The following is a 22,574-nucleotide window of genomic DNA, read 5'->3' as shown; positions in this document are numbered from 1 at the left end:
ACTTGAGGCAGTTAGCTTATTTTGTGACTTTTGAGTACCGCTTCATTGATCTGAGTTTATAACTGTGTGAATTACATTCATCTGTGATTGCGGTGCATCTTTTTGTGGCATTAGTCTGGCAACTTGACGATTGTTGTTGAACAAATTGCATGAATCGGATAAGTAGTGATATGCGATGTACTTGTGTGCCATGTGTGTGTGAGGTATTACTCAGCTTCTGTTGTGTGCCGAATCTAGAACTTACCCTGTTAGTCATGCCTAGGTTGTAAGTAAGGGTTAGGAAAGGATCATAGGCCATGTTTGATTGTAACGCACTTTCAACCTAAATAACCTTCCCAATGTGGATAATATCCCTTGATCCTTTATTTGAGCCTATATGCCTATTTCTTTCTGTGAAACCTCTCATCCTCCCATTTACCTCACAATGAACCTGTTTTGTCCCTGGTCCTCCTTGGATACTGTGCACCTTGACTTAGGCAAACAGCCTAAGTTGAAGGTGGCTATTATAGGGGTACGTGATGCAAAATGAGCATGAAGAGAGGTAGAATAAGAGAAAAGAATAAAAAGTTGGATGCGGTGAAAAAGGAATAAGAAAAGAGAAAGTTGTGTTAAAGATGATAAAAAGATAATATGATGATTGAAAAGACCGCATCCATCTTGAGCACGTGTGATCAATAAAGGAGAGGAAGAAAAGAAGGTTGATAATTTAAACCCTAAGAGTTTAGTGTAGTGTCAAGGAGGCATAGTCACTCTAAAATAGCCATGAATATCATACCAGCCCTGACCTACATTACAAGCTTAAGAAAAGTCCTATAGTAATCCTAACCGACCTGTCTGAAGACTTGGGTACTGACTACAAGGGCAAGCCTATGGCATTTGACCTGCAGTGTTTAGAACTTCATTCTGAGTGAGTCTTGTGATTGTCCCTATGTTTATGTATGTGAATTTTGATATGAGTGAAAAAGGGATTTCTTTGTTGTGAGGGCACACTGGGTATGTTGCTAGTCACTAACTTGTTCAGATAGTGTGATCTTGGTATGGCATGGTTGTTATTGCTGAAATTTTGCCATATCTTGATTCTTGTGAGTAGCATGGGTGTTCTTCAAAAGATCAACAGTGAGTTTTAAATTGACTGACCTTGGAGATGGTGAATGTATTATGAACTAATATGACTAGTTAGATGCCAAAGTGTACTTTGTATTCTCTTAGTTATATCATAGTTGCTTGAGGACAAGCAATTGTTTAAGTTGAGGGTGTTGATGTGTGAGCCTATGCTAATATATTTAAGGTTTTTAACTCTAAATAATTGCAAGATCTTGAGCAACTTTAGTTTTTTTGATTAGTTTACTTTGATTTTACAGTAAATGTTGAGATGCAGGGGAAACAAAAATAATGGAAGCAAAAAGGCTGAAATATGAAGCAAATAAAAGACAAGTGTGGCTGACGACATTCATGATAAGTCGTCAGCCCAATGATAAGCTATCAAAGACAACGTCAGCCTTAAACAGGAGATGAGTTTCAGCTGGAAGAGTTGACAATATTTTGTGATAGGCCATCAGGATGGTGATAAGGCATCAAGGATACCGTCATACGTAGACAGGACATAAGAATTGGAGCAGGAATGTGATGATGTTCTTCATAAGCTGTCAAAATCCTGATAAGAAGTCATCATCATCGTCAGTCTTAGACAGCAAGAGCCAAAAATGAAGAGGAAGATGACATCCGTGATAAGTCGTCAGACTCCTGATAAGCTATCACGGATGTCGTCGTCTATTCTGAGGAAAAGATGTAAACTTGATTTTGATTCCATAATTAGGGTAAATTATTTAAAGCTTTGTTTGAGTTTTCTAAGGGGATTCCAGACATTATTTCACACTTTGAGTTTTGACAACATACTCTGATATTTTCTCTCTCTATTCCTAGATTTTAACAATACAACTACTTCAAGAGATCATTATCAGTATTTTTGGGATTTTCCTTTGTGATCTAATCTAGAATTCACTGGTAATTATTCATCTCTGTAAGTTTATCTTTCAAATCATGAATTCAGTTAGGTGTTTCGTTCATTGCATCATGAGTGGCTAAACTCCTTTAACCTGAATTATGGGATCTAGGGTTAGGTCTTGATGAGGTGCTAAGTATTCAAGATTCAACAGGTAGTAGGATCTCTTGATAATTTTAAAGTTTTAATTAACTTTTGTTGGTTGCAAACAGTAGACACACCTGCTTTGATTTGCTTGAGAAAGAAATCAAACATAGTAGAAAGTGAATTATCAATAGGGACTCGAAAATACTTTGTTTAATAATCAGTGCTGTAACAAGGTTGGTTAACCTGAGGTAAAATTTGGGCAGTAAATAGAAATTTCCTAAGTCCAAGAGGATTAGGGAATTAAACGCTTAAGTAGGTCGAGAGACATTTAAGCATAACATCGATAAAGAAAACTTGTTATCTTACCCACCGTGAGATCTTGAATCACTTTTAGCATCTGTCATGTACTGGAAGCCCTAGTGAACATAATTCTGGTTATTTCATAAACTCTTGATTTACAAACACCGAAAGTAAAGTGACAAACAACAACTTGCTAAACCTAAACGCCCTATTTTAGGAAACATTAAACTATCAGTAGATTAAATAGCAAATAACTTGAGTTCACACCATATTCCCTGTGAGATTCGACCCCAACCTAGTTGGGTTTTATATTGACAATGATCGCTTACACCCATTCAAGAGTGTAATTTGAGCCTTATCAGTTTTCTGAAGGAAACTACGTCAAAAGCAACTAATCCACTTCAGCTTGTTCACACTTGTAATCTTCTTTTGATAGAAGTAAATACTTCTTACTCTTTATTGATGATTTTAGTAGAAAGACTTGAGTATATTTCTTAAAGCAAAAGTCAGAAGCTTTTGTTACTTTTAAAAATTTCAAAGCACTTGTAGAAAAAGGGAGCGACTATGAAATAAAAGTCTTAAGGTCTGATAGAGGAGGCGAATTCACTTTAAAAGAATTTAATGACTTTTGTAAGTCTCATGGAATTCATTGCCCTCTAATGGCACCTTACTCGACCCAACAAAATGGAGTTACAGAACGAAAGAGTAGAACAATTCTTAATATGGCAAGATGTATGTTGAAAGCTTAAAATATGCCAAAAGAATTTTGTGACGAGGCTGTTTCTTGTGCTGTTTATTTAAGTAACAGGTCTCCAACAAGAAATATGAGAGATCAAACACCTCAAGAAGAATAGAGCGGAAGAAAGTCAAGTGTCAAGTACTTGAGAATTTTTGAGAGCATAGCCTATGCTCATGTTCCACATCAAAGGAGAGCTAAACTTGATAATCAAAGTGTCAAGTACGTGTTTATTGGATATGAAACTAATTCAAAAGGCTACAAATTATAAAATCCAAGCAAAAACAAAGTGGAGGTCAGTTGTGATGGTGAATTTGATGAAGAAGCGTCATGGAACTGGGAGGTACAAGAGGCTCATGAAGAAAGAACATATGATTTTCTTCCATACTTTGAAGATGAAGAAGAGCAGGATACCATGGCACCTGCACAGGATGTAACCACACCAGCAAATATTACATCTTCTTTTTCTCAAGATCAGAGTTCAAGTGAAAGGCCACAAAGAATGAGTAGCATTCAAGAACTCTATGATGACACAAAAGAAGTTACTAATTTGATTTTTTATATTATCTCTATGCTGACAGTGAATCAATGAATTTTGATGAAGCTGTTATAGACAAAAGGTGGAGACAATCCATGGAGAAAGAAATTCAGTCGATAAAAAAGAACAACACTTGGGAGTTAACAACTCTTCCTAAAGATCATCAAGTAATTGTAGTCAAATAGATATACAAGACAAAGAAGAATGATCATGGAAAGGTAGAGAGACACAAGGAAAGACTTGTGGCTAAAGGCTACAAGCAAAGACATGGAATTGACTATGAAGAAGTCTATGCGCCTGTTGCCTGCATGGCAATGATTCGTTTGCTGATCTTTTTGGCAGCATAAATAAACTGAAAAATCTATCAACTAGATGTCAAGTCGGCATTTTTGAATGGATATTTTGAAGAGAAAGTCTATGATGAACAACCATTGGGCTTTGTGGTCAAGAATCACGAAGATAAAGTGTTGAAATTGAAAAAAACTTTATATGAATTAAATCAAGCTCCACAAACGTGGAATAGTTGCATTGACAAGTATTTTCAAGAAAATAGATTTACTTGTTGTCTCCATGAATATGCACTTTACATTAAAGTTCATACTAATGGAGATGTTTTGATTGTTTGTCTTTATGTTAATGATCTTATTCTAATGGGTAATAACCCATGTTTGTTTAATTTGAAGCTCTCAAGAAAACTATGTCCCTTGAATTTAAGATTACAAACATAGGTCTCATGTCATATTACTTGGGCCTAGAAGTTAAGCAAATGGAGGAAGGCATCTTAATATCTCAAGAAAGCTATACAAAGAGATTTTGAAGAAATTCAACATAATTGATTGCAATTCTATGAACACCCCAATGAAAAGTGGAATAAAATTATCAAAGTTTGATAATGGTGAAAAAGTAGACTCCACTCTTTTCAAAAGTCTCGTGGAAAGTCTGAGGTACTTGATCTGTACGAGACCAAATATACTTTTTTCAGTTGGAGTAGTAAGTCGATTCATGGAAGATCCTACCTCCACTCACTCGAAAGTTGCTAGAAGAATTCTTCGTTACCTAAAAGGTATGATACACCTTGGACTATTTTATTTTTCTTTTGATGATTTTTACCTTGTGGGATTTTGTGATGGCGGTTATGCGCGAGATGTGTGTAGACACGTAATTTTGTCCTTTCTCGAAAATATTTTAATCATTTTTTTTTAATTTTTATTTTTATTTTTATTTTATTCGCCTTACCATACTTTTGTTTAATTGATAATTTCTCCAAAAAAAAAAAAGAACTGAAAATAATTAAATACATAGCATCTTTGCCACCTCACTATGCCACCTCAACATCTCACTTTCCATTTTTCATTCGATACATGCAAAAGGCACACACCCTACTCATTTTTTCACACGCCACCCTCATCTTTCCACATGCCACACTAACTTTTCCATATTCCACACACTTATTCCCACAAGCCACCAATTATATGCTTCCACATAGAATAATAAATAAAGAAAAAGAAAAACCAAATAAAATACATAAAAGAAAAATTCTAAAAGGGGAAGAGGGAGGCTCATTCTTTCATCATCATCTTCTCCACAATAACAACAATCACCAAATCATATTCCTCACAAGAAGAACAAAAAAATGAGGGAGAGAAGAGAGAATCACACGAGAGAGAAAAAAAATCGAGAGAGAAACAGTATCGTGAATAGTTTTGTGAACAGTGTTGTGAATAGTACCGTGAACAGTACGTGAATAGTATGTGAACAGTGTTGGTTTTTGGGTTCAATTGGATTTACGAAGCTTTAGTTTTGGGTCTCAAATTTTTCAATACGGAGTTGGAGTTCGTCATTGTTGAGGTCCTAATAGGAATTCTATAGTTCGGGCTTTCTTGATTTAATTATCAACAAAATCGATTCTTCAAAGGTCCATCTCTCAACTCTACTTTTTTACTATATTGAAGTTGGTTAATATCGTGATTTTGTGGTGCGGTTTTGAATATTTCGAGCAAAATGTTAATTGTTATTGTGGATATGAATGATTGGTATGCTTAAATGTTTGAATCTTCGTTGGGGTATGTGTTGTTGGTTTTGGATTTTGAAAAGTGATTTGATAGTCGAACTGGTTTAATAATGTGGTTAAAAATGGATTTGGAGGATGAAATTGAGAAATTGATAAAAAAAAATTGAATTTAGATTAGCTTTGGTTTATTGTTGTTTTATTTAATTCGTAATGAGCATGAATATTATTGGAATGTGATAAAACTATGATATGTTGAAATGGATAGACGAATGTTAGTTCGGGTAGGCAAAAATTTAGGAATAAGTTTTCTTGTTGAATGTTTGAATGTGGAATTTGAGTTGAAGGGTTTGGTTTTAGTTCTTGCATTTGGAAATATATTCATTTAATCGGGGAATGCCCCGCGATCACTTGTATTTATTCGCCGGAGAATGCCCCGAAGTATTTTGTATTTGGAGGATGTCTGTGATGAAGGCCCGAGGCATCGGATAGTGTAGACACATAATTTTGTCCCTCTCCGAAAGCATTCTTACCATTTTACCCTCGTCTTAGTGTGTGCCCTCACCCGTGTGATAACCCCTTCACAAAAAGACAAAAATAATAATTCCTAACTAATTTTATCTTATTCTAACAACCCCTCCCTATTAAAAATAACACATCACCATCACCACTATAACTATCCATGTGATCCCCCCTCCTTTTTCTTGTCCACAAAGAAAGAATATATGGGGGACCCACCAAAATTCCCATATCATAACAACTCCATGCCCATTATAAAAGAAAAATTCTAAGAGGGAAAAAGGGGAGGCTCACTCTTTGATCATCATCTTTTCCACAATAACAACAATCACAAAAAAATCTTCCTCACAAGAACAAAAACAACAAAAAAAAAGGGCACCGGTGAACAGTAACTGGTGAACTGTACCGGTGAACAGCACCGGTGAACAGTAATCGGTGAACAGTACCGGTGAACAGTAATCGGTGAACAGTAACGGCGTGAAAAGTGACAGTGAAGGGTCATTATTTGTCGAGTTGGATTATTAGTGTTAAGGTTCGGCTCGAGGTTTCCGAGTGCGGACTCTCCTTATTCGAATAACATTGAGTTTGAAAGCTTCAAATTTAAGGTCCAATTCTTTCTTCTCTTTCATTTAATTCTTATGTGATTGTGATTGCGTGTGATTCGATACCGTGGTTTGTTTGTTGATATGAACTATTGGTGACATTTGGGTGTGTGATGTGCTAAGCATGATTGGTGAATTTTCATTATTCTCGATTGGTGGATTGTGTATTAAATGGGTAAATCACGTGGTTGAGAATGAATTAGGGTGGGGATTAAAAATGGAGGAAAATGAATATTGCTTAATTTTGATGTATTGATAATGTTGAACATGATAGAATTGTGATACGTTAAACTTGGTAGGCAAACGTAGGCCGGGTAGGCAAATTTAGGAATAACTTTTTGTTGGAGTGTTTGAATATGTGCGTGAATGGTACATTCGACTTTATTGCATGAAAAGTTTGAATTGTACTCATTTGGCCGGGGAATGCCCTGAAGGATTTGTATTGATTTATCCGGGGAATGCCCTGAAGTAGCATGTACACAAAGGAGGCTCGTGATCAAGGCCCGGACGTCGTGTGGAGTTTAGTTTAGGATTAGTTTAGAATAGAATAGGTTTTATATTTTAGCACCTCTTTTATTTTGGATTGTATAATTTGGACTGAACATTATTTTGGTTTGTTTTGAATTTTGTGTGATTTGTTTGTTTGCTTGTTTTTGTGCGTTTATACGGTTTGTACATTTGTAATGTCAAATTAGCCGATATGGTCCACCAAGCAACCGTTGTCGAACCACGGGATCGAGGGGTGCCTAACACCTTCCCCTCGGTCAACAAAATTCCTTAGCCAGAATCTTTGTTCGCGAATCAGTTTTTTAGAGTCAAACTGTTTCAAAAAGGATTTTCCAAAGGTGACTTAGAACACCGGATTATGCCAAGTGGCGACTCTGAATAAGAAAAAAACATAATGTAAATAATCTTTTTTATTCAAAATAAATTTTTTATTTTTGTCACCTAAATAATAAAACCCTTTCGAACTTAAAATACATAATCTTTTTTTAAGTTAAAAAAAGGGTGTGACCGCTCTGGTGACTCTGCTGGGGAACTTTTCAGAATTCGGTCTTATTTTTGGAGTCGTATTGCTTTGTTTGGCATTATGGGTTTATAAACATTGTTTGTGATTATTGTTTGTGTTATTTTTATCACTGTTGTGCATTTTCGTGCTCTTTGTGTACAATATTTATTCTATATATTACCGCTTTTATATTTGGCATCATGTGTCTACCCCCATGCCTTCTTTCTGCAACAAGTCCGTAGTACACGTGTTATACACGACCTCTAGTTGAGTCACCCTTATTTTAGGGGGGAATCCGTCGGTGTTATGGAGTAGGTGGAAAGCAAAGCAGTCACTATCGATCATACGCTCCCCCGAACAGCCTTGTTAGTGAACCATAACGTAGGTCAGCATTTAGGTTATGCTTATGTGCGTCATACTGAGACCTAGCGGGACAAACATGGCCCTTTGTAGGAGACTCACCTCTAAAGCATCCCTACGTGCTAACCGTTGCATCTTTAAGGGTAACGTGGTCATTTGATGGACTGATTTGAAAAAAAAAACATTTGTTAGGAGTAAGGTTCTTAGGCAAAAAATGAAAAAGAAAAAAAAAGAATAAAAATAGAAAAAGTGAGTCGAAAATAATGAATCAAAAAGAGTATCGTAGTTTTTAAAGTTTTTTATGGCTTTTATTTTTCACAAATCCAAAATCCAAAAGGACTTTTTTACCTTTCACACTCATTTTCTCAAAAACATCAAAAAGATTTTCCTTTGTCTCGTTTAGCATGCATTCATAATTCAAAAACTTCAACAAAAAAATTTCATTCATAGGATGTGTTTATAAAAGAAAAATGCAAAAAAAGAAGATGTTAGAAATTTTTTACATTTCCTATAACGAAAATACCAAAAAGATTTTTCTTTCATAGTTGTTGATGTCATTTTTCTGTGAAGTGTCAAAATGAAAACTCAAAAGATTTTATTAACATGGTTCATCGTCTGTATTTGGTCGTGTCTCTTAAGTCAGGGTCTAGCCTGTTATTTAATAATTAATTGTGCAATTTGGACGAACTACGCACTCCTGATTCTCCTCTTGCGGGAGTGAGATACGTAGGCAGCCTATATTGTTGGTTCGGGGATCTTATTTGAAAAATCCAAAAATATTTCTTCACTCTCCATTTAGAGTAGGCGTTTCATATACTTCTTTAAAAGAAAACTACAAAAAGATTTTCCTTTAATAGGTTCAAGTTTCATTTTCACATGAAATTCAAAAATCGAAAACCCAAAAAAAAATTTCTTTGGTAATCACAGGTTTTATTTTGTATAGAGATTTAAACCTAAAAAAAAAAAGATTTTCGTCAATTCTTTTGACACTTTGTTTCAATAAAGAAAAAAGAGTTTAATTGGCCATTTTGGCAAAACTTTACCAACTACGCACACCTGATTCTCTCCCCTTTCGGGGGTGAGATACGTAGGCGCCCTTCTAGGGTTCGGTGATTTTTTTCAAGAAAAAAAGAAGAAGAAGAGGTTTTGAAAAATCGTTGAACTCTAACGCATTTGCTATCTCTTGTCCAATAGTTTAAGGTGGTTGGTTTGTGGCATTTTGGCTGGTCCACCATATTGCTCCAAGTCACAGAGAAAGCTATGGCCAACAAGGATACCGAGTTTGTTGTCACTAATCAGATGGGGAGTTTGGGGAATGAGAATGTAGGAGCTAATGAAGAGATTCAAAAATTAAGGAAGCAAATGATAGAAATGCATCGAGCTTGGGCTAATGGGTTACCGTCTCCTCCATTTCCCGCAAATAATCTGGAATATCTTTCTAGTTTTCCTCCAGTGTCACATGCACAATTTTCTATTTTGGTCGACACGTCACAACATGCATCAGGACCTACTCCGGGGCAACAGTATCCAAACACTTCCAATATTCATTTCCTCACTCCTCAATACAAAATTACCACATGCTCGGCTCCACCTGCTATTCATGCTTTTGTATCCCCACTCTCGTCTGAAGTTCCTGCTTTTAATGTCAATCCAACGGTTATGATTCCCCACTCTACAAGCGACCCTGTATAGAATATTTTTAGTGATCAGCATTACGCTCCCGAGCCCACATTTAAGTCGACTGGTCCTTATGACTGCCCTCAACTGCCTAAATTTTCTCCAAATACTGAGAATCCTGTTATGACAGAAAAACAAGAGGAAATAGCCAGAAAATTGAGAAGTTTGGAACTGACTATGGAAAACTTGCAAGAACTTGGGGGTACAAAAGTGTCTCATATCAAGATCTGTGCATGTTTCCTGGTGTGCATCTTCCTCTTGGTTTTAAAATTTCAAAGTTTGAGAAGTATGATGGACATAGCGATCCTGTAGCACATTTGAGATGCTATTGCAACTAGCTAAAGGGCGTTGGAGGGAAGAAAGAATTACTCATGGCATATTTCGGTGAGATTTTTTCAGGTCTAGCTTCAGAATGCTTTGTTGACCAAGACATCGACAAGTGGAACAACTGGGATGACCTTGCTAACGAATTCGTGCAACAATTTCAATACAATATGGAGTTAATTCCCAACGATAAATCCCTAACTGGTATAAAAAAAGAAGAATACTGAGAGTTTCAGGGAGTATACGATTAGATAGCACAAATAAGCTGCTAGAGTAAAACCGCCAATGAAAGAAAGTAATATAGTGGAGGTGTTTATTCAAGCACAGGATGAAACATATTATCAACACTTGTTACCTGCATTAGGCAAGCCATTTATTGAGTTCCTCAGAATGAGAGAGATGATAGAGGATGGAATTAAGACTGGTCGCATTATGAGTTTTGCAACATTGAAAGCGACTACTCAAGCAATTCAAAAAGGTTCCGGAAGTATGGGAGGAAAGAAGAATGAGGAAGATGCATCTGCCATTACAGTTGGACAACAGGCATGGGCAAGAGGACCACACCATCGTTACCCACAGGCTCAAACCCAAGTTTATGCCCAAGCTCCACAGAATTTTTACCAAAATCCATTATATCCCATTTCCCCACCTCCATATCAAGTGTATAATGTGCAACCCTATGTTCAACCTCTATCTTACCCACACTAGCGTGCGCCAACTCTGCCGAGTCATCCTCTGACTCCACATACATACCGAAGCCCTTCTAGGCCTGATTTTCAATTTAAGCCAAATAATGAAATGAGACAGAAGTTGAGGGATAGCTTCACACCCATTGGAGAGTCGTATGTAAGTTTATTCCAGAGATTGGTACAACAGGTCATGATCACTCCTCTCCTTGGGTATACTCCTGACCCATATTCAAGAAGTTTTGATCCTAATGTACGATGTACATATCATTCCGATGTTCAGGGTCACAGTATTGAAGATTGTCGTGCTTTGAAAAGAGAAATTGAAAAGATGATTCAAGATAAATCAATCATGGTGCAAAATATTGACAGTGAGGAAAACTCTAGTCATGCTGATATGCAAACCAGTGGCTAAGATGTCAGGCTGAGCAATTGAGAAGTCACCTCTCTCCTTACCAGGAAGGGGTTTGGTAACTTGTTTTGTTTTATTTTTTGTTCTCTAAATTATTTCAAGGTTATAGTTCGGGATCTGTCTTGTTTTTTCCTTTTGTTGTTTATGTTCAAACTCTTCTATCTTTTGTTTCGACTAAATAAAGTGTCTCATTTTCCTTTGTATTTTAAATATGTGTTGTTTGTTTATTTTCTTTATATAGTAAATTTTGTGTTGACTCTAGTGATATGAAATGCTAGTGAAATTTTCAGCCAGATCTTAAAATCCAGTTTAAGCATGAACATTGAATCAGAGGGTTAAAGTTAAAAAAAGAGAGCATATGAGAAAATAGATAGAGTGCTGAGACATTTGGTGACAAGTTAAGGCAATTATTTTGAGAATCACAAGAACAACTTGGTCATCGATCAAAAGACAAGCCCCAATTAGGTCAAATAGTGGACGTGTGATCCCTATATCAAGAGAAACAAGAAGATAAGCAGCTCCACGAAAGCATGAGTCATTCGATGTGAGGAATGTACAACAAAGGCGGAGTTTGTAGAAGAAGTAGTGACGCACAGACTCAATCTACTTAAAAAGATGTCGCAAATGATCTTCATCTCTCACTTTCATATTACATGATATGTACTTGCATTTTCAAGGATTGATATGACAAAGGCATTTTATTCTGCTATCCAAACATTGTGTCATCCTTTGTTTACCCCATTTGAGCTTCAGTCCTATTTTATTTCATACCCCTCTTTTGGAATCAATATAGTCAGCAAAGCTCAAAAGAAAAGTGTCGAGCAAAACAATAGATTCAAAAAAAGTTCAAAAAAAAAAAGAAAAAAAAAATATGTCCAAAAATAAAAAAGTGTCAAGACAAATAGAGTCAGAAAAATCCAAAGAGAAAAGAGTCAACAAAAGAAAAAAATTAGAATCAAGTGAAAGAACAAGCTGCCAGAACTACGCGTGACCTGATTCTCCTCTCTCGGGGGTGAGATGCGTAGGCTACCCTACTAAAGGCTCAGTCCAACCAAATAAACAATTTAGAATCACCCAGTCAAAAGAAACTGGGGCATGAGTTAATCCTCATTGTTTGAGTAGATTCCAAAAGTTGTAAGTCCTAACCTACTTTAAGTGTCGTTTGGGCCTCATCCTATCCTTTCTTTCTAACCCTATCCAAAAGCCAAGTTACAACCAAAGAAATACCTTCAGATTAATCTTTGGAGATGTTAAGGCAAAGCATGCAAGGGATATGATGATGTATTTAGGAAATACCTATCTTCCTCAGCACAAGGAATCAAGAGAGAAATAAAAATGAGAGTCTTATTGGTGAAAACCCTCACGGGCACCGTAAGACGATGGTAAGTTGAGAGAAATAAAAATGAGAGAGTCTTCTTGGTGAAAACCCGTACGGGCACCATAAGACGATGGTGAGCTGAGAGAAAAATAAGAGAGGTTTGTTAGCGAAAACCCTTCAAGGTGCCACTAACCGAATGAGGTCGTCGAATGTAATTGGCCCAAGGAAGCAACTCAGTTTCAAGACCATTAACCCAATAACAACTGGTGGAAGGTGTGTATGGAAAGATCAGGCAGATTAATCCAAAATGCATGGCATAATCATTAGAGTTGACAGTCATTTTTAGATAAATTTTTTGTTTCTTTGTTTCAAATGGGGACATTCATTGTCTTTTCTTTCTTCTTTATATTTTTATTTTTATTTTTCTTGGGTCAGTTGTCCAAATAAAAATCACTGCCATTTTTTTCTTGTCTTTGAGTCAAGTCCTTGTCAAAAAAAAAGTGAGGAAATATTTCAAAACTGCTACCAGCTTCTCCAATTGCACAAAGCAAGACAAAAGTCAACACATAAAAGAGAAATGATTGTTAGCCGAAATAAGGCATACAAATTTTGTCAACAAACAAGTCTGAGAATTCATGAAAATAACAAGGTTCAAAGGGTTTATTTGAGGAGCATGGCAAAGCAGAGATACTGTGTTTGTTTCAAAGTCACTCTTAATAATCTGAGTTTGGGTCAATGATGCACCAAGTCAATGACCTATGTTAATGGCTGGAAGTAAGGTTAAATATGACGGGGGCAAAAGCGATTGCTGTGAAAGCTAAGCCACAAACCAACCACCATGTTTTTAAACTAACAAGTTTTTTTTGTATGAAATAGGAACACATGCTACCTTCGAATCAAGGATTTCAAATCCTAAACATCAAGGGCCGTAATATTCTCACTTCTACAAATGCAAGAGGCAATGTTGCTGCACATATTTGGTATTCCAACCCATGGTAATTCAAGCGGCATTTGTAAGGAGACGCACTTCCTTGTTTTGGTAATTCTAGCAACATTTGTAAAGAGACGCACTTCCTTGTTTGGGTAATTCCAGCAATATTTGTAAGGAAACGCACTTCCTTATTTGGTAAATCCAGCAACATTTGTGAGGAAACACACTTTCTTGATTGGTAATTCAAGCAATATTTGTAAAGATATGTACTTCCTTATGTGGAAAATTCAAGCAACATTTGTAAGGAGATGCACTTCCTTGTTTGATAATTCAAGCAACATTTGTAAGGAGACACACTTCCTTGTTTGGTAATTCGATTAGCATTTGTAAGGAGACGCACTTTCTTGTTCGGGTAATTCCAGCAACATTTGTAAGGAGACACACTTCCTTGTTTGGGTAATTCCAGCAACATTTGTAAGGGGACGCACTTCCTTGTTTGGAAAATTCAAGCAACATTTGTAAGGAGACAGACTTCCTTATTTTGGTAATTCAAGCGCTATCATAAGGAGACACACTTCCAAAGGAGACACACTTCCTTGTTAAGTAATTCAATCGGCATTTGTAAGGAGATTCACTTCCTTATTCGGGTAATTCCAGCAACATTTGTAAGGAGATGCACTTCCTTGTATGGGAAATTCAAGCAACATTTGTAAGGAGATGAATTTTCTTGTTTGATAATTCAAGCAACATTTGTAAAGAGACGCACTTCCTTATTTGGCAATTCGATTGGCATTTGTAAGGAGACGTAATTCCTTATTCGGGTAATTCCAGCAACATTTGTAAGGAGACGCACTTTCTTGTTTGGGTAATTCTAGCAACATTTGTAAGGGGACGCACTTCTTTGTTTGGACAATTCAAGCAATATTTGTAAGGAGACACACTTTCTTATTTTGGTAATTCAAGCGCTATCATAAGGAGACGCACTTCCAAAGGAGATGCACTTTCTTGTTTTGGTAATTCAAGCAATATTGGAGACGCACTTCCTTGCTTGGGCAATTCAAGCAACATTTGTAAGGAGATGCACTTCCTTGTTTGTTTAATTCAAGAAACATTTGTGAGGAGATGCACTTCCTTGTTTGAGTAATTCAAGCGGCATTGGTAAGGAGATGCACTTCCTTGGTTTGGTAATTCAAGCGGCATTGGTAAGGAGATGCACTTCCTTATTTTGATAATTCAAGCAACATTGGTAAGGAGATACATTTCTTTGATTGGGTAATTCGAACTTTGCTTTTAGGTAATGCACTTCTTAGCAGTCCCCTTGATTTTTAGAAAATGGACTTTCTAGTCAAGTTATTGCACTTAATCCTTTGGAGACGCACTTTCTTGCTAGTTTTCATTTATCAGGTGACACACTTTTTAACTAAAACTTGTATCTCTAAAAGACACACTTTCTAGATAGAATCCCTCACTTTAATTCTTAGAAGACGCACTTCCTTGGCTTGGTTATTTAATTTTACTCTCAAGAGATACATTTCTTGGTCAGAGTCTTGATTCATCATTATAACATGCAAGTAGGTATGATGTGACTTTCCCAAAAGTCTTCTGATAAAAAACTGGGGCAAAAATTTAATTCTTTTTTTTGAACTTTACTTTTCTGGCAAACGAAATTTCTCTATATAATAATTCTTGTTTGGGATAATTTTCTTTTAGTTTTGATGTGATTTCAGGTGCCCGCCTAAAGAACAGGGCGAATAAATGAAAAGTCAAGCAACAAGCTGAAGAAGTTGAAAACAATGCAACAAGGTGAAAAGATGAAAGTTAACAGATTGAAAAATAACAAGTCAGAAGCCCGCCTGAAGAATAGGGTGAAAAATTTGAAAGTTAAGCAATGAGGTGAAGCATTGGAAAACCAAGCAACAAGTTGAAGAAATTGCAAGTCAGGAGCCCGCCTGAAGAATAGGGTGATGAAACTTAAGTCAGGAGTCCAATAGAAGCTTTATAGATATGATTTTTGTAATTTCATTTATGTTTTAACTTGTAATTTTCATTTTTGATGTAATGACAGAGCCGTGGAACGGAGCCTCGATGGGACCTCACTCGACTCTCCAACTCAGTCGTCCTTCTTCCTTTTGTTTCTTCCCTGTGAATAATGGTCAGGTCAAAATTCTGTCTCGTTGTCTACTTCTTTGTATGAAAACACTTTGTGTTTACCTGCAAAGAGGGTCATGATGTAGACACATAATTTTGTCCCTTCCCGAAAGCATTCTTACCATTTTACCCTCGTCTTAGTGTGTGCCCTCACCCGTGTGATAAACCCTTCACAAAAAGACAAAAATAACAATTCCTAACTAATTTTATCTTATTCTAACAACCCCTCCCTATTAAAAATGGCACATCACCATCACCACCCTAACTACCCTCCTTTTTCTTGTTCACAAAGAAAGAATATATGGGGGACCCACCAAAATTCCCACATCATAACAAATTTATGCCCATTATAAAAGAAAAATTCTAAGAGGGAAAAAGGGGAGGCTCACTCTTTGATCATCATCTTCTCCACAATAACAACAATCACAAAATAATCTTCCTCACAAGAACAACAACAACAACAAAAAAGGGGGCGCCGGTGAACAGTAACCGATGAACGGTACCGATGAACAGTAACGGCGTGAAAAGTAACGGTGAACGGGTCATTATTTGTCGAGTTGGATTATTGGTGTTAAGGTTCGGCTCGATGTTTCCGGGTGCGGTCTCTCTTTATTCGAATAACATTGAGTTTGAAAGCTTCAAATTTAAGGTCCAATTCTTTCTCCTCTTTTATTTAATTCTTATGTGATTGTTATTGCGTGTGATTCGATACCGTGGTTTGTTTGTTGATGTGAACTGTTGGTGACATTTGGGTGTATGATGTGCTAAGCATGATTGGTGAATTTTCATTATTCTCGATTGGTGGATTGTGTATTAAATGGGTTAATCACGTGGTTGAGAATGAATTAGGGTGGGGATTAAAAATGGAGGAAAATGAATATTACTTAGTTTTGATGTATTGATAATGTTGAACATGATAGAATTGTGATACGTTGAACTTGGTAGGCAACGTAGGCCGGGTAGGAAAATGTAGGAATAATGATTTTTTGGAGTATTTGAATATGTGCGTGTATTTAAATTGTACTCATTTGGCTGGGGAATGCCCCGAAGGATTTGTATTGATTTATCTGGGGAATGCCCCAAAGTAGCATGTACGCAAAGGAGGCTCGTGATCAAGGCCCAAAACGTCGGGTGGAGTTTATTTTAGGATTAGCTTAGAATAGAATAGGTTTTATATTTCAGCACCTCTTTTATTTTGGATTGTATAATTTGGATTGAACATTATTTTGGTTTGTTTTGAATTTTGTGTGATTTGTTTGTTTGCTTGTTTTGTGCGTTTATGTGGTTTGTACATTTGTCATGTCAAATTAGCCGATACGCTCCACCAAGCGACCGTGGTCGAACCACGGGATCGAGGGGTTCCTAACACCTTCCCCTCGATCAACAGAATTCCTTAGCCGGAATCTTTGTTCGCGGATCAGTTTTTTTAGAGTCAAACCGTTTCGAAAAGGATTTTCCAAAGGTGACTTGGCACACCAGCTTATGCCAAGTGGCGACTCTAAATAAGAAAAAAAATAATGTAAATAATCCTTTTTTTCGAAATAAATTTTTTATTTTTGTCACCGTAATAATAAAACCCTTTCGAACTTAAAATACATAATCTTTTTTGAAGTTAAAAAAAGGGTGTGACAGGTAGCATGGGAGTGTAGTATAAAATTAGTGTAGGGTAGAATAGAATTTACATTTTTGCATTCTTTTTCTATTTTGGACTGTATAATTGGATTGAACATTATTTTTGGATTTGTTTGCTTGATTGATCGTTTTATTTATGTTTGGTGTGGTTTATACATTCATAGTGTCCAAATTTGCCGATATACTCCACCAAGCAATCGTGGTTGAACCACGAAATCAAGGGGTGCCTAACACCTTCCCCTCAATCAACAGAATTCCTTAGCCGAAATCTCTATTTGCGGATCAGTTTTATAGAGTCAAAACCGTTTTGAAAAAGGTATCCACGGGTGACTTGGCACACCTGATTTATGCCAAGTGGCGACTCTGAGTTTTGAAACTAATGAATCCTTTTTCGAAACAATTTTCATATTTTGTCACTTTAATAATAAATCCTTTCAAAACTTAAAAAATTAATTCTTTTTGGGAGTGAAAAAAAAAGGGTGTGACAATGTGGATGATAGGAAAAGCATATCAGGTTTTGTGTTATTCTTGGGTGATTGTATTGTTTCTTGGAGCTTAAAGAAACAAATCATTGTTACTCTCTCAATGTGCAAAGCTGAATATGTGGCAGCAATGTCATGTACGTGCCATGCCATTTGGTTGAGAAGATTATTGAAGGAGCTTAACCTACCACAAGCTGCAGGCATGATGATTTTTGTTGATAACAAGTCAGCACAGGCTCTTTCAAAGAATCCAGTATATCATGATCATAGTAAGCACATAGATACAAGGTATCACTTCATCAGAGAATGCATTGCCAAGAAAGATGTAGATCTCATGTACGTGAAATTCCATGATCAAGTTGCAGATATTTTCACAAAGCCTCTCAAGTTTGAAAACTTTCAAAGAGAGATCAAGTCTTGAAATTAAGAAGAAAAATCAAAATTAAGGGAGAGAATTGTAGGATCAAATATAATTAAAATAAATAAATAAAAAAATAATAACAAGAAAAATGGTGTTACAACCTGCATAATGTGGTGACATGGATTGGTGTTGCAACATGATTGACAAATTTGGTGTTGTGACATGGTGTTTGATTGTTTAAAGCTTGGACGTTCATCTATAAATAGATGAATTCACAATCATTCCAACACACACCAAAACAGAGAGAGCAGTAGAGAGAAAAGAGAGTAATCCACAGATATTCTATAGTCTGTGAGAAAAATAATGTGGGAGTAATATTATAATGAGTTGTGTGAAATAAAAGATTGTTGTTTCTTTGTAAGAGTAGTAGTCTTTTGACACTACCAATTTGTAATTAATATTATTGTATCACTCCATTGGATATTTTATTTACCCCATCATTATAATATTTGGTGTCGTAATTACTCTCTTGTTATTGCTATTTTGCATGGATATTATATTGAGTAAGATTATTTATTTTCCTAACAATTATTATAAGTAATTATTTTAAGCTGTTGTGATGGTAAATTTTCATCATAAAATGCACTCAGGGTATAAAAGTTCAACCTGCAAATAAACAAAAAATGAGAGATATAGATACGAAACCTGTAGGAAGGAGGGTTCTTAGGCCAATAACAATAATTGATTGCAGAAGGTGGCCCAATCTTGCGAAACAAATGATCAATCCAACCTTTTTACCCTTCTACTTCCTTTTGCAGAGAATTCCCATACCTTTCTATACTTTGCGACCCTGAATTCTTCGCAATCAATTCTTTCTCCTCTTGTGGCACTTCCTCAAAGAACTCCTTCCCAACTTTCTGCAAATTCGCAATCACTTCATCAAGAATCCCATGATTTATCACTTGAAAAATTCCCCACTATTTGCTAGCCTTTGCAATCTCTTTCACTATTTTTTTCCTCATTAGCATCGACATCACTTATGTCGATAACTGGCACCTGAAGTACAACTCCATCCAACGTTGTGGCTGCCGGCCGTTTACTCTTTGAACGAATATACTCTGATGGAATTGTGTCCATACCTTTCGTTATTGATGCAATCGCTTGTACCCAGGGGCAGACCTACATTCATTTGTGGGGTGCTCCGGTACCCACTAAACTCGACGCGGAATCGGTAAATTACATAGAAAATATATGAAAATAAATATATAATATATAAAAGCACGCAATAAATAAAAAGTTGGTTGAGTGTATTGGTATTTAGGTTGACTTTAAGGTTCTCCACTACAAGGGATGCCCCGGGTTCAAACCTCATTGAGCTGAATTTATTTAAAAAAAAAAAAAATTAAGCACACATTATTCTTAAATTCAGGGTCTGCCACTGCTTGTACCCTTGCCGCCACCATTGTCAGGGAAGTTGCGCTGTGGCCTTGAATTGTTCTAGGTTTTTAAGTATTTTTTAATTTTGTTAAAAACTTAGAAAAGTTTAAAAGAGAGATTGAAAGCTAATTTGATCAGCTTTTAATCCCATTCAAACAGCCTCTGAGTTGGCGCCTTGGTGATAAGAAGGCACAGGTAATAAGGAAAAAGTGTGATGGAAATTAGTTTCTCCTTTCCAAATTACCCGCCGTTAATTTGAAGAAAAAGTAACTAATGCAAAGGGTAAAACAGGAAAAAAGATTTTGTCTCTTCTTGATTAATGAAAAAAGATAAGTTAAATGGAAAATCAAATTAGAAAATTTAGGATGGATAATTTGGGACGGAGAGTATATTTTACTGAATTTGGCTCCTCTCCATTAAAATTTAAAATTTAATGATTTAGATTAACTTAATTTACAAGTGTCTTAATTAACCATATATAATTAAAGAATTAAGTTAGGAAAACAAATCACCAATTTTGATGAGAAAAATTTCAATCTTCCACAGATATACTCCTCACTAATATCATTACTTTTATGATTTTTTTCACATCCCTACTAATTCATTTCCCTAATCTAAATTTAATTCTACTCTCCCTTTTCTAAATCATCTGATCAAATAAAACCAAAAATAAAGGCGTAAGGAGATCACACCTGGGGTAAAGAAACAGTAAAATAATTCACAGAAAAAAAAAAGACTAGCTTTGCATTTCAACAGAAAATATTCTAAAATATTTTGCAAATTAAACACCGTACAATATCTCTTTTCCTCTTTATTTTTCTTACATTTCTAATGTAATTTTATGAAATACTGATCCTTTTACTTAATGAAAGTTAGATTTGACCTTTCTTTTCCTGTCAAAGGTAGTTTACGAGATTTCAATGAAAAAGAAATAAACATTATACATAACATTATACATTAAAATAATTTTAAAAGTATAATTATAGTGATGCTGTTAATGAGGAGTCAAAATTTGTAGAAGATTGAGATTGTCTTACCAAATTTGGTGAACTTTAGTTTCTTTCCTAACTTATTTTTAATTATGGTTGACTTATTAAATTAATTTAATGTACATCTTAAAATTTTAAATGTTGACAAATTTGTCACTCATCTAAATGTACAATTAAGGATACAAAGAGAGAGTGTAATGGAGATGAGGAGCCAAATCCTGTTTTACCTAACATACTAGTATACTGATTTATCACTGATCTATCTCATTTGTCTATGGTGGTTTAATTTAGGGGGACTTTGGCCATAAAAAGTATTTACTATTTTTTTTTCCTCAAGTAGAATTGTGAAAACGTATTTGGCGAAATAGATATTTCAAAATTCAAACAACTTCAATTTATATTTATAGTCAAATACAACTCCAACTCCAACTCCAACTTCAACTCTAATTTGATTTTCATGCCCAGCACCTACTTAGTTTCATTCTTCATTTTTAATATGTCTATGATTTAAGATCAGCTTAACAAAATCTTCAAACAAAATTGCTAACACAAATGACAACACTGCCATATATAACAACCATGAAAATGGTTGTGTCCATGCATATTTCTTTTAGGATTTGCCTCATATACATCTCACATCATAAATAAATTTTCATTATTATTAACTATTTTAATCTGTCGTAATGTTAAATTTTCCTCATAAAATTTCAATTTCAACTTGCAAATAAACAAAAAAGTTAGAGAGATATAGATGCAAAACCTGTAGGAAGGAGGGTTTTTAGGCCAACAACGATAGTTGATGGAAGAAGGAGGCCAAATCTTGTGAAACAAATGATCAACCCAACCTTTTTTCCCTTCGACTTCCTTTTGCAAAGAAGTACCATATCCTTCTATACTCTGCGATCCTGGATTCTTCGCAATCAACTCTTTCTCCTCTTGTGGTACTTGCTCAAAGAACTCCTTCCCAACTTTCTGCAAATTCCCAATCACCTCATCAGGAATTCCGTGATTTATCACTTGAAAAATCCCCCACTCTTTGCTAGCCTTCGCTATTGCTTTCACTATTTTTTCCTCATTAGCATCAATATCACTTATGTCGATGACCGGCACCTGAAGCACCACTCCGTGTAGCGTTGTGGCTGCCGGCTGTTCGTTCTTTGAACGAATGTACTCTGATGGAATTGTGTCCATGCAATTCGTTATTGACGCTACTGATTGTACCCTTGCCACCTCCATTGGCATGGTTGTTGCCGTGTTACATTCAACTGTTTTCATTCTTTAATTTTTTATTTTTTTTTTTCTGTTCTCTTTTCTTGTTTTTTTCTTCTTCTTTAGTGTCCTCCCTAATACATGCAAATTTTGTTTGCGTTATATGGGGAAATGACGCCGTCTAATAATTATTACTACGAAGGAAAATACATTTCACCAAAAATAGGTGGGTCCTTTTCTTGTGGGCGAGTTATGTGCAGTATTGTGGTTCATTCATACCACCTACTTCACTTTATTATTTGTGTGCAATATTGTGGTTCGTACTTTTTTTCTTCTTTTAGTTTTCCAAGTTACTCCACAGTTGCCAGCCGTAAGACTAATTTTTCGTTTCTTTGTCAGTACACTAAGCAGTAGGAAATTGGCCACAGAATTTGTTCCATTCGCCAGAGGCGGAGATCGAATCTCAGACCTCATGATTAAGGGACATGGTGCTGAACCATCATGCCAACTCTAGTGGTTGTATTGTGGTTCATTCATACCACCTACATCACTTTATTATGTGTACTGAATTTTTTTTGTACTGAAATCTGACATGAAAATTAATACTATCTCTATCTCATTTTATGTATCGTCATTTGATTGGACACAAAAATTTAAAAAATAAGTGATGATTTTATAAAGTTTACAAAATTATCCCTTTTAAAGTTATTTTAATGTTTATTTTTTTATTGTCTTTTCATAATAAGTGGGACTCACTAAGCATAAAATGGGTATGATCCTATTAAATAGTTACCAAATAAGGAAAGT

The 22,574-nt window shown here is 35.7% G+C and overlaps 1 protein-coding gene across 1 annotated transcript in view; it reads right to left on the bottom strand.

Annotated features, from left to right (window-relative positions):
- Positions 1–22,005, bottom strand: part of LOC107843086 (flavonol synthase/flavanone 3-hydroxylase) — a 38,454-nt gene extending 16,449 nt beyond the window's left edge. Inside the window, exon 1 of the mRNA XM_016687254.2 lies at positions 21,319–22,005. Within this exon, the coding sequence (XP_016542740.1) occupies positions 21,319–21,833 (515 nt within the window). The 5' untranslated portion in view covers positions 21,834–22,005. The remainder of the gene's footprint in view (positions 1–21,318) is intronic.
- Positions 22,006–22,574: the final 569 nt, after the last annotated feature.

Source organism: Capsicum annuum, chromosome 9, assembly GCF_002878395.1.
Source record: "Capsicum annuum cultivar UCD-10X-F1 chromosome 9, UCD10Xv1.1, whole genome shotgun sequence".
Lineage (NCBI taxonomy): Eukaryota > Viridiplantae > Streptophyta > Magnoliopsida > Solanales > Solanaceae > Capsicum > Capsicum annuum.
The sequence above is the reverse complement of the archived record's forward strand: the minus strand, read 5'-3'. Positions and strand labels throughout refer to the sequence as shown.